Source organism: Mauremys mutica, chromosome 6 (assembly GCF_020497125.1).
Source record: "Mauremys mutica isolate MM-2020 ecotype Southern chromosome 6, ASM2049712v1, whole genome shotgun sequence".
Taxonomy (NCBI): Eukaryota; Metazoa; Chordata; order Testudines; family Geoemydidae; genus Mauremys; species Mauremys mutica.
In genome coordinates, this window is record NC_059077.1 from 85,963,004 (window position 1) to 85,981,560 (window position 18,557).

The 18,557-nt window shown below is 40.9% G+C and overlaps 1 protein-coding gene across 2 annotated transcripts in view; it reads left to right on the forward strand.

The window, feature by feature from the left end:
• GOLM1 (golgi membrane protein 1) overlaps positions 1 to 18,557 on the forward strand; it is a 69,951-nt gene that overhangs the window by 34,500 nt on the left and 16,894 nt on the right. For both annotated transcript variants that reach the window (XM_045021961.1, XM_045021960.1), the window contains exons 4-5: positions 10,558 to 10,612; positions 12,770 to 12,872. In XM_045021961.1, the coding sequence (XP_044877896.1) occupies positions 10,558 to 10,612; positions 12,770 to 12,872 (158 nt within the window). The remainder of the gene's footprint in view (positions 1 to 10,557; positions 10,613 to 12,769; positions 12,873 to 18,557) is intronic.

Consider the following 18,557-nt stretch of genomic DNA (forward strand, 5'->3'; position numbering starts at 1 on the left):
CAAAATACTTTCCTTTAAATGGTCCCTTCTAAAATGCAGGCTTTTAACATTCAGTAATGGAATACTCCCCTTGGGTCTGCTGTTAAAACTACAAGGCCAGCATTGTAGCCCAAGCTATGTGAACATTAACACACCAGGCTCTCTGCTATCCTCTGCTTTCGTGAACAGAGAGTAGCATATTCCTGCATAGTAGCACTGGAAAGTGTGCGCGCACTAGCCTCTTACACCTTCCAACTCTCCCATGGAAACCGTTTGTGATGTGACACGTATTCAGTCTCTGCCTCTTCGGATGAGGGGGAGGCCTGATTTCCATGGCCCCATGTTCCCAACTTCTCCCAATCCCCCTGCCACCATGTTGGTGATCTTAGCACAAGATCACACTGACTAAGCTTACATGGGTTCCCCCACTGCAAACTGGAAACCCTCATGGAGGGGGAAAGCCGATGGAAGGATGGTTGCTACAGGAGTGTGCTGCTCTGCAATATTGACCTTGGCCTCCAGTGGAACCCCAGTGTAGAATGGTTCTGTGGACTAAACTCCCTGCCATTGTGGGGATGGAGGCCAACCCTGCCTTCTATGGTGAAGGAGGAAGAAACAGAGTCCAGTTCAGTTTCCTTGTTCCTAAGAGAGAATGATGTGCATAAAAGAACACTTAGCCCTTTATGGGAGAGCTTATAAATTAGTACATTACTCCCTTTCTTCTCTCATACCCGTGCATTTTGAAGTGTTTTGACTGAGAAAGGAGTAATGGCTTTACAAATGGGGAAAGCTCTCAGAAGAAATGCTCTCTTGCACAGAAATTCCAAGCCCTGAATTTTGGCAGTTATGTACAATATGGTTAGCTAACTCATATTTCAGGCCGTTCCGTGAATGATCAGCGTTTCAACAAAAACCTGATTGAAAACCAAAAGTATCTGACGTGAGAGAGGGGGGATTTTTATTTATGTTTATGTTTTTGCAGGGCACATGATGTGTGGGGGAAATGGGGAGAGTTCCATGGGCCTGGGAGAGAACAAATCTTTAGGCTGTAGATAGCTGTAGATACCAGAACAGACTCTCAGGTAACATGCAAGGCCAATCTATTGCTGCAGTTCTTTACTAGACATATTGCCTTTCATTTCATTGTCCTACTGTCTGTGTGACAATGGATGAATAACTTTCAGGAGTTAATTATGCACTGGATTAGTTGCATATCAAATATGTATTGCCATGATGGCAGATAGTATAACCCAGAAAATTTTTGGAAAAGATTTGTGAGATCAAGCCCAATAGAGCCCATCTGCAACTGAGATCCTTCTCCCTCCATTTCCCCAAGGACCTGCAGGATGGCAGCTTTCAAAGTGGCTTGCTGAGCAGGCTGACAACATCGGGGCTACCCCCAGCTCTTGAGCAGGGTCAGCTGGGATGAAATCTACTTAAAATGGGTCAGATGCTGTCAACATCCATGCCCTGTTGTGGCTTAGGGGTGTTAGGAGCTTTGCCCTACCCCAGTGTGGCAGAGAAAAAGCACCATGCCTTCTCTGAGAGAGGCAGACTCTATACAGGGACCCCTTTGAGGACAGCACAAAAGACTTTTCCATCTTCTTGCTGCATACAACTGATGCCCCAGGGTGGCTGGAGCTGGAAGGAGGGGTTGAGGTTGTCTACTGGGTATTAACAGGAGAGTCACTGGTTGCTAGGGGTAAATGGCTGTTCAGGCAGCTGGCTGAATGAGGATCCACCTGAGATGAAGGCAGTAGAGCTGGTTGGGAATTTTTCAACAATTTTTTTGTTGGAAAGTGCTCCATAGTCAAACCGGAAATGTTGCCCCTTTTGTGGGAAGTATCATCTAAACTTTTTTGGGTTTCACGGTGGAATTTTGCGGGTGGGGACAAGAGACCATTATAACCAGTAGCCCAGTGGTTATGGCACTCAGCTGGGATGCAGGAGATATGAGTCTCTGCTGTGCCTGAATCAGAGCAGGAACTTGAACCCAGATCTCCCACATCCACTGTGAGTGCCCTAACCATCAGGCTGTAGGTCCCGTCTCTCTTCCATTCTCAGTCTTTCCTGTTAGAACTGTTCAAATTTTCAAGGATTAGTCTAGATTTGGCAAATCACTTACGGCAATTCAGACAGAAATAGACTGAAGAGAACAGGTGTTATGCTATACAAAGCACACGGGATCTTTTATAGGAGAAGGCAAATATGCAGCATTTATTGAAAATACAACAGTTAGCATATGCTTTTTAGTCGCGCGTGCACACACACACACTCTCTCTCTCTCCTGCCAGTTTATATTTATAGTTACCAGTCTGTTGTAGCTCAAGTCAATCTAATGGAAGTACAAACACATCCTTAGTTTGGGGATGTGAAAGAGAGTACTACCCCTTTAAGGAACAGGCTGGAGCCTACAGCCTGGGGATAATCCAGCAGGCCATGTCCGCCCTGGGATTGAGCTATTTAAACACAGGAATGGGAAACTGAGGAGAGAGGGGAGTAGAAGCAAGGCAGGCTACAGAGAGTGGTGGTTTCTCTTTCTGGCATCAGGAGACCAGCCTAACCTGATTCAGAGACTTGAGTATGGATGTTAAATTTGGGAGCACTGAACCGAGATCCTGATGAACTGTTTGTGGTAATAATTCCTGTCCTGAAGCCTTATTAAAAAGGGAACATGATATATTAATGTGTGTTGGCTTCTCTTTGTCCCATCTGTTAAAGCAATTCTGTTGCTGCCCCAATCAGGGGAAGTTGCAGGGGGGCATACCTACGTACCCTTGTGGCTCGGTGTGGTGTACCCCACGCAGCACACCTACATGCTTTCACAGATTTGTGCTGAAAATCTTTCTATTATGCCTTCTACAAAATCAAATAGCAGTAACTTCATGTGGGATTGTGCATTGCAATAGTCCTGGTTAATTTTACTGCTACCCTGTTGTTTACTATGCCAAATTCTCCATTTTTAAAATGATCTGTGGAACATGAGCCAAACTGACCCTTGACATATGGTGTTTTTATCTGAAAACTTTTCTATTTCCCTGAGTTACGTGATTGGAAGAAAAGGGAATTTAACTTCTCCACTCAATAATTTTGTCTCCTCATAATTAATTACATGAGCAGTTTCATATTAGAAATTTTGAAAAATTTCAGCATCACTAAGTAATAATATGGACTTTGGATATTTTGAGAGGGTATCCAAGGTACAATCAAATTATTCTGGCTTAGAAAAGAAAATGCAGTACACTTGCATTAACTTGGTTAGTTTTTAAATACCTTTTTATAAATATTTTTGATATGTGTTCTTGAAGCACACTGCTCAGTACTGACACTATTGATTGGCTGCCTGTGTGTGTGTGTGTGTGTGTGTGTGTGTGTGTGTGTGTGAAAGATTATAACAATCTATCAGATTCATAACCTGATTTTTTTGGTTTAGTTCAGTTACACTCACGTTGAGCAGGTTTCTTTTCCTTCTTAGAAGCAGATTAAGAAAAGATAAATATATTATCTAATTCTGTAGTACATCTAGACTCAAATTGTGAATATTTGACTATTAGGAAGCTCATACGGTTGTAAAAGACTCTTTAGTCAAATCTTTGTAATAACCTGAGCCCCTCAAGCCAAATGGAAAAAATGGGTACAAAGAGAATAATTGATAAATGTTATATACTCATAAAATATAACGTAAAACTCATAAAATATTAATACCCAAATGTTAATGGAGATGGTATAAATCTACAAAATTACATTTAAAGTTGTCTGTCGCTTTGTGCTTGGATCATGTTGTTTGGTCATGTTATTTTAGAGGTCTTAAGTAAGGGAATAATGCTATGGGCCTTATTCTCATCTTGTTTACACCAGTTGTATGTTGTTGTTAGTCTGACCTCATTCTGATAGGGATCCTCCAGGCAATAAGGATCAGTACTAGTCTGAATATCAGTAAATGTAAAGGTGAAATAATGGGTTTGCTATGTTCTATTTTCCTTCCCTCTCCGGTAGCTGTTCCTCTGCATATTTAACTAATCATTCAGAGATGTCGTTAAGGTAATCCCTGTTTTATTTGGCCACTCAACAAATACGTTCTTTAATATTGGTTTTCTGATTTGCTGTGAAATAGCAAACACTGTGGGCGAAATTCACCCATGAATCTTTTTATGTCAATAGCATTGCACCTGCTTACAACAGTGGTGAACTTTGTTAGCATTAAAAATTGTATTGAGCAATCATACTCCTGTGCAAACTTAGAAGGTCATGTGCTCCCGGAACTTCTTTGCCTTTCTATATCCAATGTCCTATTGCATGCTGTTTTTCCTCTTTCTTCCTCTACTAATAGTGTGTGTGTGTGTGTGTGTGTGTGTGTGTGTGTGGAAGGGGGAGGAGGAATAAGAAAAAAGGTAACTTAAAATAAGTACCTTCCTTGTTAAGCTATGCAGTGCCACCATTTTTGTGAAGGGTGCAGGAGTTGACCAGGTGGAGGGAGAAGGATGAATAAGCACTACAGTATGGGAGGTGTAGGCTGGAACATACCAAGTTTGTGGTTTGTGTTTTCATAATAGTGTCAAAAGGAATGGAGAGTTTGTACAGTACTGAGTATTGGGAGGGGTCGCGGGAAGTAAGAGCCCATGAGCCAGAGGAAAGTTATACAAACACCTCAGGGTCCCCCTGTGGTTCGGTTTCATCCTCCAGTTCTACACAGAGGTGGTTTGGAGCTTTACCACTCTGGTTCTCTGGGCTCACTGCGTCACCCACGTCCAGGGTTTGTGGTTCAGTCAGGGAATCCACATCAAACTCTGGTGTCATGTCTAGCAAACATATGGTCAAGCTCTTCATAGCAAGAGCAGGCTGTAGTACCTCTCTGTACAGTTAAATTGTGTCTCACATATCTGTGGCCACTCAGAGCTCCTTTTCCTTACTGCAGCACTGCAGAGAGTCTTGATAGTATCTGCTTGTATACCTGTGCCAAGATACAGATGGGCAAAATAAAGCTCCTCTCACCAGAGCTCAGTAAAGTCCAGAATCTCAGTCTGGGACCATGGTGCAGCAGCAGGAGGCAATGTATGGTGTGGTGGGGGGAGTAATCAGGAGTATGACACAAAAGTATGTGTGAACTCACCACAAATTGGAATTTCAAAGAACTGCACCTGGCTGTATGCAACTATTGAAATGGTGATGTGACAGGATGACCCCTGGAGCTGTAGAGAGGACACAGCTGACCCAAGGAGCCAGAAAGCAGCCTGGGATACTGGCAGGAAGATCTGACAGATGCACAACACTTGTTACAGGATGTGGTTATAACCACACCTGCTTTGCCATGGGTAAACTCAATCTACATCCAAGAAATCCTGCTTCCAAAGCAGGGTTTGATAACACACATTAAAACACTAGATACTATACAACAAAACATTTTGTTTGTGGACGAAGACATTTTAACAGGAAACATCTCAAGTTGACCTGCAACAAATTTGAAGTGTAGACAAGTCCTTATACATGGCTGATTGGAACATAAACCTCTGAGCCACTACACCTGCAGGCAGAGCTTTAATTGATTATGGTCTTTCTAGTTTAATTACAGTTCAAAATGACTTTGAATGTATTGTGACTTTTTCCAGCAGGGCCAGAAGTTAGCCTTATATTTACAATAGATTTAGCAGTAAAGTAATGGACTTGTCAGTGTTCCTCCTACAGTCTTTTTTTTTTATGTTGTCTTAAAAGAGGCTTTTATTTCTTTCATAGAGAAATGGGCGTCAAACACAGCATTCATTAACCAGAAGTTCTCAGGTGGTCTGTGGATCCCATGCTGGTGGTCTGTGTAAAGCTGGCTGATCATGTGTTACAGGGTCTCTCATGTTCCAGTATCTAAACTGCATTAAAAGAAGCTAAAATAAACTAAATACTTTCCCTTAAGCAACTGCTGTTGAAATCTCATCCTTGGGGAAAGTACATCATCAACAGAGATGGTCCACATACTCATAAATAGGAGCGGAGATTATCTCTTTTAAAATGTATTTGCATTATGAACAAGTTTGAGAATCCCTGCATGAGGCCAATACATAGGTTTCCAAGGCATGGAAATTCAGATCACGTGTGAAAATTTCTGCCTTTTCACATGTATAGTAAAATGGCTGACAAGAGAAAGGGGGTTAATATACAACGATTGCTGTAGCAAGTTATAGCAACCCCTGCCCAGAGTGCATTTTATTCCATTCATACTGCAAAATGTTTCTTTACTTGTAATTGACTGTAGTGATAATACATATGCTAGATTGATGACGATGATGACAAAAATCCTGTGTCCACAGAACACACACAGCGCAAGCGCGCGCACGCTGCTTTGCAGGTTTGGAAGGATAGTTCATTTTTTATGCCCACTGTCTCCTTGGTGCCTTTTTTGAGACTGTTGACAAATGAGCTGATTGTGGTGATGGTTTTTATGATGTGTTCTGTGGCTCACTTCTGGAATAAGAGATGAACTGAAACCACTGACTGCTGTCATGCAGATTAGGTGCCAGAAGCTGTAGACTGAAGACTTTTAATGTCCAACAGCCTTGACCACAATCCAAACACTGAGCTAGAGGTAAAGGGCTTGGTCTCCCATTATCAATTGTCTGAATCATTCAGTCAGTTCCAAAGAGTTGTTTCATTCAGCGTTTAATTTTATTGAGAACAGGCTGTAACTTCTAGAGAGAATGAATGCTAAAGTTCAGTGGAAAACTGTATGGCTTAAATGGTCCATTATTGGCTTGAAAATTGCTTTAGACTTTTTTCACACAGCACTCTTGTTCAAAAGTGTAAAATGAGTCTGCAGCATACCGACAAGCCTAAAAGAAATACAATAGAGAAAATATGTTCAGTGACCTTGAAAGCATTGGGCGGGGTGGGAGAGGGAATGATTTCACCTGTTGATGTTTTAATCTCATGACCTAGGATTGAAAGGCTATATGGCTAGTGTGCCTCTTCAAAGCATTTTCAAAATGCTGAGAGAGAAATGCATAAAGACACTAGAACTGAAGAATGTTGCCAGACAAATGGTGGATAGACCTGTGTGGTGAATGGTGAGGGAAGGGAATTTTAGGATTTAACTTAAATAAATAAAATTCAGTAGCCACCAAATATGTAAACATAAGGTATGTGGTTATCTTCTCACTGATCTCTCCTGGCTTGTGTGTTGTAAATCTATCCCACACACTCTTTCTTGTCTTTTTGTCTCATTACTGTACACTCTGTGAGACCAGAGCTTGTGGTATTTTGGGAACTACTGCAGTCTTAACCAATAAACTATAATAGTAAAAAGTCTAGTTAATGTCTGATCAGTTTAATTGCTTATACAGCAACTTTTCCCCTAATGTGAAAACTACTCTGAAAATACAGATAAATTACAAAATGCTACTTCAGCCAATTGCTTCGGTATTGTTGTTTGTTTGTTACCATTTCTTGTAACAATGCTTCTTTATGTATTAGATACACTGTGTACAGTCAGTGTTGAAAGCAAGTAAACTAATTTTTCATTTTTCGGATCTGTGTTAGCCTGGTTTTAATACAGCGTTGGCTGTTGTCATGGGAAATGCTGAAGGAATTGACAGATAACATGGAATGTTACAAGGGAATGCCTTTCTGGAGGATATGCTTTAGCCAAACAAGTTATTGGGCTCGATACAGGGGTAACTGGGTGAGATATAATGGCCTGTGATATACAGGAGGTCAGAACATATCTAATGGACCCTTCTGGCCTTTTCTGTGAATCTGTGAAACTAGAAAACTCTCTAGCAGGAATTACTGTTCTCTTTAGGGTAAGTCATTCTCTGCCCACCAATTCAGTGATGTTGCTATGCATTCCATTGCTTTCTGTCTCCCCGATGTGGACAACAGTTCCTACACAGACATGCTTTCTTCCAGCAAATCTCTGTCAGTCACTGTAGCAACTGTCATCCATCTGGGAGACGCTTCCATCTTTGCTGATGATAGTGCTGCTTTTTGGTCATGATTTACTTGCTTTCAACAATACTGATTGTAGTCAGGAAGTCTTTCTGCTGAGTGGCTTGAGGGCTGCTGTACTCGGGCACGGCTTGTGTACAGAGTTGCTAAGCTCTGAATTCTCCTCTTTTAGAGGTTGTATGCAATGCTTTATGTGCTGAATGAAATACCAAATCTAATCCTTCTCCTGGGTCTAAATTGACCTGGGCACAGGCCTGGCAGCCAGGCGCACCTGAGCTTCTCATTGTGGCTATTGATACTAACTTGTTCTCTGGCCTTTGGCCAAGTTGTTTACCTTTTTTGTGTGTCTATTTCTCTACATGCAAAAAAATGGGGAGATTGCTCTGTTGTAGGCAGGCAATGTTGTGAGGATTAGTTAATGTTGGTACAGCTCTTGAAAAATATAAAACTCTAAGTATTAGTGCAGCAACATTAAGAAACAACCTTCTGGCTGTTGCAAACATTTTCTTGTAAATTATTAAACAGGATTTGCTGCAAACATTAAAGTGCTTTTACTAACCAGCGTTTCCTGGTCTGTCTCTTTCTATATGACCTTCCTTTCATCATCTTTTCACATTCAGGAGGGTGCTGCAGCTTCACTAATAGAGTCTTTTGTATGTGATGCATAAAGGATATGAAGTAATACATTTTTTACCTGTGACTTAATAAGTGACCTTCCAATAACATATACCTGTGCTTTCCCCTTTGAGATGATTACTACTCACTTTTACTACCATTCTGAGTAATATGAAATTTAGCAGTCATTCTAGAATGCTTTCAGAATAAAGCATATTCTCATTTCCATGTTCAAAAATTAGGAAAATAACATGGGAACATAGGGATTTCCATACTGAATTGGACTGCTGGACCATCTAATCCAGTAGCCTGTCTCCAACAATGGTCAGTACCAGGTGTTTCCAGTATAAGAAATCCCGCAGTTGGAAGTTATGGAATAACCTCACCATAGGCAAAGCACCATTCATTAAAGGTTGGTTTATGTGGTGAAGCAATTGGGGTTTATAATCCTTTGAAAACTCTTGATTTTTTTTTCTCTTTTTTAAAATCCTGATGAGTATAAGTCTGGGTATTCTTGTCATCCATATTAATGGTCTTTTTTTATGAAACCTGCTAAGCTCTTAGCCTCAGTGATATTTTTGGCAGTGAGTTTCATGGGCTGTGTGGTATTGTGTAGAAGAAAAATTTCCTTTCATCTGTTTGAAATTTGCTTCCTCTGCATGAAGATGTGAATATAACTTACTGGTTCATGTAAACAATAATATCTCTGTCATTACATTAAAATAACAGTTTGGGGAACTAGATGGTAGGACACAATCTGGTTTAGGCTGCTAGTGAACAAAAGTCATTACCATCTGCCAGGTGTTTGAGATGAACTGGTGAACTCTTTCTCTAGCTCCTAGTGAATGGATGATTACATTACAGTAAGCACAATCAAAATTAGCACTATTTTGAATCATTATCAGTAGCCTGCACAGACTGAATGACCATCTTGATCATAGAAGTGATCCTTCCAGTTAAGGCAGCCCATATACTGTATGGCAGCAATGCTACATCTGTGGAAAAAAAAACTCTTTTGGGAATGGTTGTATCCTGATCTCTGAAGTCTGTGAAATACTGAGTGCATCCTGGGATGAATAAATGGGAATCCTGATAAATTACACCTAAGCACAGTGAATAGATACTTCAGAAGATATACTGATTTATAAGTCTAAATAGGCATGATTGTCTGTTATCTTCAAAACTAAACTGGTTTCCTACACAATTTCTAAATATTAGACATTGAAGCTGAGTTCTCTGTTGGCATTTGTCTGTGACTATTTTCATGTAGTGTTATTTTTCGTGTGTGTGTGTGTGTGTTTCTGCCCTTCTCCTCCCTCCTGGGATTACTGCCTTTTTAGTATGTCTGGAGTTAAAGATATGGGAATGAAAGGGCATTACACCTCTCACTTGTCCCAGGGAAGGAAAAGAGCATCCCATTCATCAGGGAAGTGGACTAAATATAATGGTGCGTAATATAAAACCTAATAGTACAGTAAAGTCATTTCTCCCTTGATTTACTGACTTTGGTAGAGTTTTTATTTGTGTTAGAATAATTGTTCTTCTGGCACTTTTTCCCTGCAATCCTGATAGTAGGCTTATTGGTTCTATCTCAAAAGAATTATTGAAAGGATGCAGTTTGGTGACTCTTTCTTTCTTAAAGGTCCACTTGATTAGTACACTCTAAATCTGATTGTCACTGTGATTGTAAGATTAACATGAAATGGAGACAATGGTAAACAAGTATTTAGCAGTGGACTCTTTTAAACTCATAATTCCAGTGAGTAACCTGTTTAAAATTTTGTGATCTTGCTTTATTTTTAATGACGATCTTTCATTGATTTGGGTAGTACAATTTTTTCCCCCATAATCTTTGAATTGAAATAACATAACTGATCTCAACTGCACCTAATACAGTGTGTGTTTGTTTTTTAATTGTATCATATTGCTTAGAAATACATTTTTGCTTTATTCTCAAGAATTACTTGATTATATTTTTATTAAATAAGTGGTTTGATCAGCATTGTTTTAATACAGTTTCACTTTTTTCCGCAGGCAGTGTTAATGAATAACATCACAACAAATGAGCGATTTATCCAGAATCTAAAAGGTACCTTTTTATTGTAGTTCTGTTATTATCAGACTTAAAGCCAGTTCTCTCAAAGACTTAGTCTTACTCCTATGTCTTTTGGGTGTGTGAGCTCTCCATCTTAAAGCCATGGGAAAGTGTAGGAACTGCCATAAACTAGACCCTGCCCATGTACAGGTTCCTCATGGGTGCAGGGCTCATGCCATACTACCTTCAGTGGGGTTCTGTGTAGGCAAAAGGGTCCAACCACGTGGCTCTTAGTGCAGGACTCCACGGCCTTAGATGTTAATGGCAGAAAATAACGAACATAAATAGAACAGACTCCCTCTATATTAATAATATATACTTGAACAACTTATCTGTTCCCACCCGCATAGTATAATCTTCTTTCAACTCTAAAATTCTATACTCCTATATATGGGTGGGAGTAATACACACATATCTGAAAGGAAAATTTGGCCTTATTAATTATTATCCACTTTGATACATTCAGAATCATTGCTAGAGAGTTATGCCTTCTAGCGTTTGGGCCATTGGTAAATATAATTGTCAGCCTCTCTGACGTGCTCAGCTTTCTCACGCAAAGGTTTTTGTCAGGAGCAAAGCATTCAGGGTGTCACAGCATGATGGAGGAGGTTCCACCACAGAAAACTACAAACTTACAAACAATCCTGCTTTGTTAACTGTAAACTACTATTACAGAGGGTGAATGTGACGGTCCCCTCTGGTGTTATCTGGACTGGTGATCTTCTAGGTCGCTCCAGTCCCTGACTCTGAGAGCCAGCCTTACTCTGCTCTGCTGTGAGAACCCCCACTCCTGGGCTGTTCACGCACAGCCTCTGGCATGTAAGCTGCTCCTTGGATTGTGCAATTGAATGACACTAGCCAATATCTCTGGTCCCAGACACAACCCTAGGAACCTCCGTCTTGCAGTGTCCAGTTATGCCTGCTGGACGCTGCAGCTTATATGAGTTCATCAATTTAAGAAAGAAATTGATATGTACCAGGCTTGTTATCCCAAGGGGAGTCTCCGATATGCTTCAAACCAAATTCACTGCTTCAGGTAGAATAAACAAACAGATTTATTAACTATAAAGGTAGATTTTAAGTGATTATAAGTCAAAGCATAACAAGTTGGATTTGGTCAAATGAAATAAAAGCAAAACACATTCTAAGCTGATCTTAACACTTTCAGTGCCCTTACAAACTTAGATGCTTCTCACCACAGGCCGGCTGGTTTCCCTTCAGCCAGGCTCTCCCCTTTGATCAGTGCTTCAGTCGCTTGGTGGTGATGTCAGTAGATGGAGGTGGAAGAGAGCGAGCGAGCATGGCAAATGTCTCTCCCTTTTATCATGTTCTTTCTTCCCTCTTGGCTCCCCCTCCCCCCTTCAGAGTCAGGTGAGCATTGCCTCATCGCAGTCCCAAACTGACCAAAGGAAGGAGGGTGACTCACTGAGAGTCCAACAGATCCTTTGCTGCGGCCTAGGCCAGCATCCTTTGTTCCTGTGAGGCTGGGCTGGGTTTCTCCCATACATGCCTTGATGAGGTGTGAACTGCCCCTCTGCTCTTAGAGAGTATTTGCCTGGGTTTGCTTTAAGCCATGAGGATACATTTTCAGCCTGATAGCTGTATACATGAAATTATAACCAATAACATTACTGTAACAACAATTACTATAACATCAATGCTCAGTGCATCAGGAGCCTTCCGAAGACAAACCTAGCATTAGATACCACACAATCAAATTATAAGGATGAACATGGAGGTGTAAGGTGTTCCCACAAGGTACAGAACATCACAATGCGTTGTAAACTTGAATTTAGATAAGTAGTAGGAAAATTACCATTGTAGCCTGCACTATAGTGACTAGTCCTTCAGTGACCTTTAGTCTGCTAGGTTGCAAGCCAAGAGCATCAGAGAATATAGATGAGTTAGACCTCTCCCTTTGGAGGAGGGGAGGCAGAAAACCCTCCCCTGTCCTCTGTGTTTTTGCTGCTGAGCAGGTGCCACAATGTGACTCTGTATTAGGTCTACCAAAGTATCATGAATTCGAGAGACTGAGAAAAGTAGCCAATAGAGCTTTCTCACTATCAAATTTGCATCTTTGATTTTGGAGGGAGGGATTTGTTGATCTTAATATAATATTCCATTAAAAATAATAATCCTCTTTTGGCCCAGAACACTTGATAAAGTTACAGAAGGAATACGGAAAGCTACAACTGGATGTGTACCAGTTTCAGAAAAACCAGACTAACCTTCAGAAGAAATTTTCCTATGATATGTAAGTTTGTTCTTTTAAATACATGACTTACAGAATGAAAGGTCATAAGTCAAATTATTCTTTTGAAACCTGTACTTGAATACTGCACTTTTCCCCATAGTTACAGTTTTAAAATATAAATGCTGCTAGCAGATGTTTTGAGACTAGATAGCATTTTCAGAAAAGGAAAATAATATACCATCTATGGTCCTGATTGGTTTCTGCTCATTTGTGTGAGTACTTGTGGCTCCCATCACCATAGTATTGGAGCACTTCACAAACGTTTCTGACTTATGTTCCTCTCAGTGCTCCTGGCACACAAGCAAGTACAATTATCCCCACTTAACAGATAAGGAACTGAGGCACATAGAAACTAAGTGACTTGCCAAGGTCACACAAGAAGTCTGTGGGAGGGCCAGAATTTGAACACAGATCTTCCAAGTCTCAGCCAGAGCTTTAATCAGATCTTTGCTATGTTTCCTGAAGTCGTCGTCATCTTCTTTTGTATGGCTAAAACCAGCAAAGTTAGGTGTCCAAGTCTAGCTCAGCAATCCAATTGATTGCTTCAGGTGACACAGAGTGGATAGCTGAGATGCCATTGGGATGTGGATTGTTTGGGAGACTGATTGATGAGGTGCTCCATAGTTTGAAGTCAATTTCCACAGTCAGAAATAGGATGGTGTCTCAGTCCCCCTTTATGGAGGAGGTAAGAGCATCTGCCATGTGATGTGTGGATGCGATTCGAAGTGGACATGTTTTCCACAGAAGTGAAAAGTAACTGCGTTTTTCATTTGGGTCCTTGAGGTGTTTATTTGGCAGTTTGTGTCTTTCCAGCTTGCTTGCTATTGATTTTCAGGGGATAACCCCAAATCTTCAAGCTCTTGTGTTGCAAGCCAGAAAGGTTTTCTGAAGTTGAGTTGGAATCTCAGTAAATTATATAAGGACTTAATGTATTGAAAGGTCCTTGTTAATTCAAATATGATGGAACTTTTGAAGAATTTTTTAAGATGAATTTGAGGTAGGTGGTATCTGCCAGTATGGGAAGCCGTGGTTGAGGTGTTGATTTCACTGTACCCTAAACAGCAATGGAAATAGGTACCCCTGAAGCATTGTAAGTTGTGAATAACAAAGTATATGTGCAGGGATACTGGTAAGATCTTCAATAACCCTTAACATTTCCATGTACTCACTAGGAGTTATTCCCTCCTACTGAAGCTGTTTGAAAATATTATTTCCTGTACTAATTATGAATTCTGTTTTTTTCCCTTTCTTGCTAACATTGATGTTCCTTTCTCTGTATCTTGTGAAAGATGAACCAATGCAACTTTCTTTGCTTACATTCTTATAATTATTATGGCTCTCTACTCAGTTAGCAGCAAGTTAACTTGTGCTTCCTATGCTAGCAGGACTGGTACTTCCACAGCAATGGAATGAAAAAGTCAGATCCTATATAAGTAGTAGCTTACTTTGGTTTCTGATAAATCTTAACAACTGTCACGAAGAAGAAATTTTTTGCTATTATGGACCTGATCCTGCCGTTTTTATACAAACTTGAAATCAATATGAATTTTGCCTGCTTTAGAACTGAAGGATCAGTCTCCGTTTTGTTTTGTTCTGCTGATTGTACTCAATACATTTGTAAACTGTGGCTTAAGAACTGATATTTAGTATGTGGAGCATCTCCTGCACAAGATTAGGCCCCATATTCGAGCTACCTTTCAAATAGTTATACATTACTAGGCTTTGTTTAGTTTATTTTGAATTGCATGTTAGGTATGGGTCTTCAGACTTCTAGCTCCAGAGAAGGTTAATTGTCAGATGGTCTCAAATGAAAATACCTGTGAAACAGTTGACCTTGTTTCTTGTCTATGTGGACAAAGACAGGTGACATGTTAGTACACTTTGTAGACTTTGTTTAAATTGTAGTGCAACTGACTTCCTGATGATCCACCCTGTTTACTTAGGTAACTGCTGACCTTATGAAATTGAAACTTGGAATAATAGAATGTCAGTGTTGGAAGGGACCTCAGGAGGTCATCTAGTCCAACCCCCTGCTCAAAACAGGACCAATCCCCAGACAGATTTTTGCCCCAGATCCCTAAATGGCCTGCTCAAGGATTGAACTTACAACCCTGGGTTTAGCAGGCCAGTGCTCAAACCACTGAGCTTCCCCCCGATAGGCCTTGTACATGTAACCTGGTTTTCTAAATTTGTTGAACCCAACAGATGGCCAAATCTACCCCTTGGCATGTTTAAAGGTGTGGAAGAGGACGACAGAATCATGTCTTTGGGGCCTCTGCTGCATAATCCTCTGCTAGACGCAGGACTGGAGGCAGCAAAGATCAGTTATTTGCCAGAAATTCCCATGGAAGGCGGAGACCTGCAAGAGCAGTTTTATACCACACCCTAAATGGGATGTCTTTAATGCTAATGACCCAGATCTTCACACACAGGAGGCAATCTATGCACAAAACTCCCCCTTTTATTATGGAGTGGGCCTCAGGCACAATCCACCCATAACCCTCTCCCTCTCCTTCCCCCAAGGCCCTTCAGAGAGGATGGTGTGCTGTGTAGACTAGGTGTCAGGGATATATCACACAGTAGCCAGGCCCAGGTTGAAGACCTGGTAGTGTGGCACCAAGGAATCCATGCTTCCAGGTTGGTGGGGGTCTCATAGACCTAAGTCAGAAGGGACCATTATGGTCATCTAGTCTGACCTACTGCACAATGCAGGCCACAGAATCTCACCCACCCACTCCTGTAACAAACCCCTAACCTATGTCTGAGTTATTGAAGTCTTCAAATCATGGTTTAAAGACCTCAAGGTGCAAAGAATCCTCCAGCAAGTGACCTGTGTCCCACGCTGCAGAGGAAGGTGAAAAACTTCCAGGGCCTCTGTCAATCTTCCCTGGAGGAAAATTCCTTCCCAACCCCAAATATGGTGATCAATTAAACCCTGAGCATGTGGGCAAGACTCACCAGCCAGCACCCAGGAAAGAATTCTCTGTAGTAACTCAGCTCCCACCCCATCTAACATCCCATCACAGACTATTGGGCATATTTACCTGCCAATAATCAAAGATGAATTAATTGCCAAAATTAGGCTATCCCATCATGCCATTCCCTCCATAAACTTATCAAGCTTAGTCTTAAAGCCAGATATGTCTTTTGCCCCCACTACTCCCCTTGGAAGGCTGTTCCAGAACTTCACTCCTCTAATGGTTAGAAACCTTCGTCTAATTTCAAGTCTAAACTTCCTAGTGTCCAGTTTATATCCATTTGTTCTTGTGTCCACATTGGTACTAAGCTTAAATAATTCCTCTCCCTCCCTGATATTTATCCCTCTGATATATTTATAGAGAGCAATCCTATCTCCCCTCAGCTTTCTTTTGGTTAGGCTAAACAAGCCAAGCTCTTTGAGTCTCCTTTCATAAGACAGAGTCAGAACTCTTGTGGAGGTGTAGGGCCTCTGAGTGGCTTCTGGGGATCAGGCATGTTTTAATGGTGGGAGTGAAGGGGTTAGGAAACATGACCTTTTCTGATAGTGCAGTTCCAGCTCCCCAACAGGGGTAGCTGTGCGGAATCCCTATGGAGCTTTCCTCCTTCTAAGACTTCTCCCATGGGCTACCTGTGCGGGGGATATTCTGGGTTTATGGTTGCCCAATTATAATCTCAGTCAAGAAAGGCAGAAATTGTTTCCATCACTGCATAAGTTGCATTGTACAGACGTACATAGTTTCTATTCATACATTTCTTATTTTTATAGCTATAGAAAATACTTTTCATGATTTTTATAGCGCATTTCACAGGCAGTATAATGTGTCAGACTTAATGTTGCTGTTAACTTTTCATATTACCTGTTGTGCTTTCTTTTTACTGTTGCCTTTACACTGCATTGCACTTTGTATTTCATTAGTCATAGAAATGCACACATAAGTGTGCTCAGTAAAGGGCAAGTCACACTTTTTAAATGGGTATGGAGAGAAAGGGAGAGAGAACTTGTGACATATACATTCTAAAGGCTTAGGAATGATCATTTTCCATCTTATTTGTGTATCGAGCCTTTTGAAGAAGTAATTACTTTGTTGGCAAACATAAAAAGATCTTCACAGTATTATTTACTCTTGAGGAAATAAATAGTATCTTCTAATTCATTTTAAAAGCAGTAAAACCAAACATTGCTGTTAGCATAGTGTGGTCTATGGTGTGTGATAATGAAATAACATGAGGTGGTGATTAAAGAGAGGGCAGTTTCACTGTGCCTACATGTGTGCCATTGAGAACTGCTAATCCTCCATGAGTTCAATTTAAGTTTAGTGAGGGGGAGAAACTGAGGAGCGGTAGTATCATTCAGTACCAGAAAATGGGTTAAAATTAGAAATACAGTTAAAAAATTACTCAGAAGCATGACCGGGTATAAATTGTCTTGTTTAAAAAATATATATATTCCAGTACAGACAGCTCTGAATTGTGCATGTTAAATTAGAAGACATTGAGAAAATCAATTATTATAGTAGTCTCTAATTAACAGTTTTGGTTCTGAATCTTGTGGGAAACATACTACTGTCTTTTAGGAGAGAAACCGTTCATTAAAGCCTTAGCACAACCTAGTCCTTCAGAAGAATTTGTTACATCTAGGAATGAGAGTAGAAGCTCTTCTAGCAGTTCTTATGTTCTTAGCAAATTGAAATTCAGAAATGTGGTTTCATGCCCACAAAATGAAAGAGTCTTTGTTGTCTGCGTTGCTGTATATTGGCAGCAGGTTAAAATGCTCTTTATTCAGTATAGTGTCTCTCATTTCCTCCTCTTGGAATTAGTCATGATCAGTAATTAAGCTCACCTTTCACCTTGATAGGAATGCAAACACTTTCACATGAGTAAACTCCTGAGGACAAAAAGTGTATATTCAGTGTGCTTGTGATTCAGTGTGATAGTTCTGTTCCACTTACTGTCCTCTCAAGATGCAGCAGGGTACTTCTGCTACACTCCGAATTATAAGGCATTGAGTAACAATTATTTGGACTATATGCCAGCTGAATGTTTTGTCATAAGAAAAGTAAGAGCAGGAAAATCTGCAGCAGACCTATTTGTTTCAATTAGTTAATCTGGTGTACTCTAAAATTGTCACAAAAGGAATGTCCTCTGGATTATAAAGGTTTGTTCTTTTTTGTTTGTTTCATTTTTTAATCTAACCCTGAAAAGTTAAAACAAACAAACAAACCAGACTGGTAGTTCCTCTTTCAAAAAGGACAGCCTCAGTGGCAGAGGGAGCAATAGTAATGTTATGAGTGGGGCCCTACCAAATTCATGGCCATGAAAAATGCATCACAAACCGTGAAATCTGGTCTCTCCCCTCCCCCCCCCATGAAATCCGGTCTTTTGTGTGCCCCACCAGTAGCAGCACAGAGGTAAGAGTTCCAATACTACAGGGTGGCCTGCAGAGCTTGGTGGCTGGAGCCTGGGGGCTGCTGACTGAGGGCCCAGCTCTGCAGGCAGCAGCGCAGAAGTAAGGGTGGCAATATCATACCATGCCATACTTACTTCTGTGCTGCTGCTGGCGGCAGCTCTGCCTTCAGCCTGGGCTCCCGGCCAGCAGCTGCTGCTCTCCAGCTGCCCAGCTCTGAAGGCAGTACCGCCACCAGCAGCAGTGCAGAAGTAAGGATAGCAGTACCACAACCCCCCCTACACTAACACCACCGGCCCCGC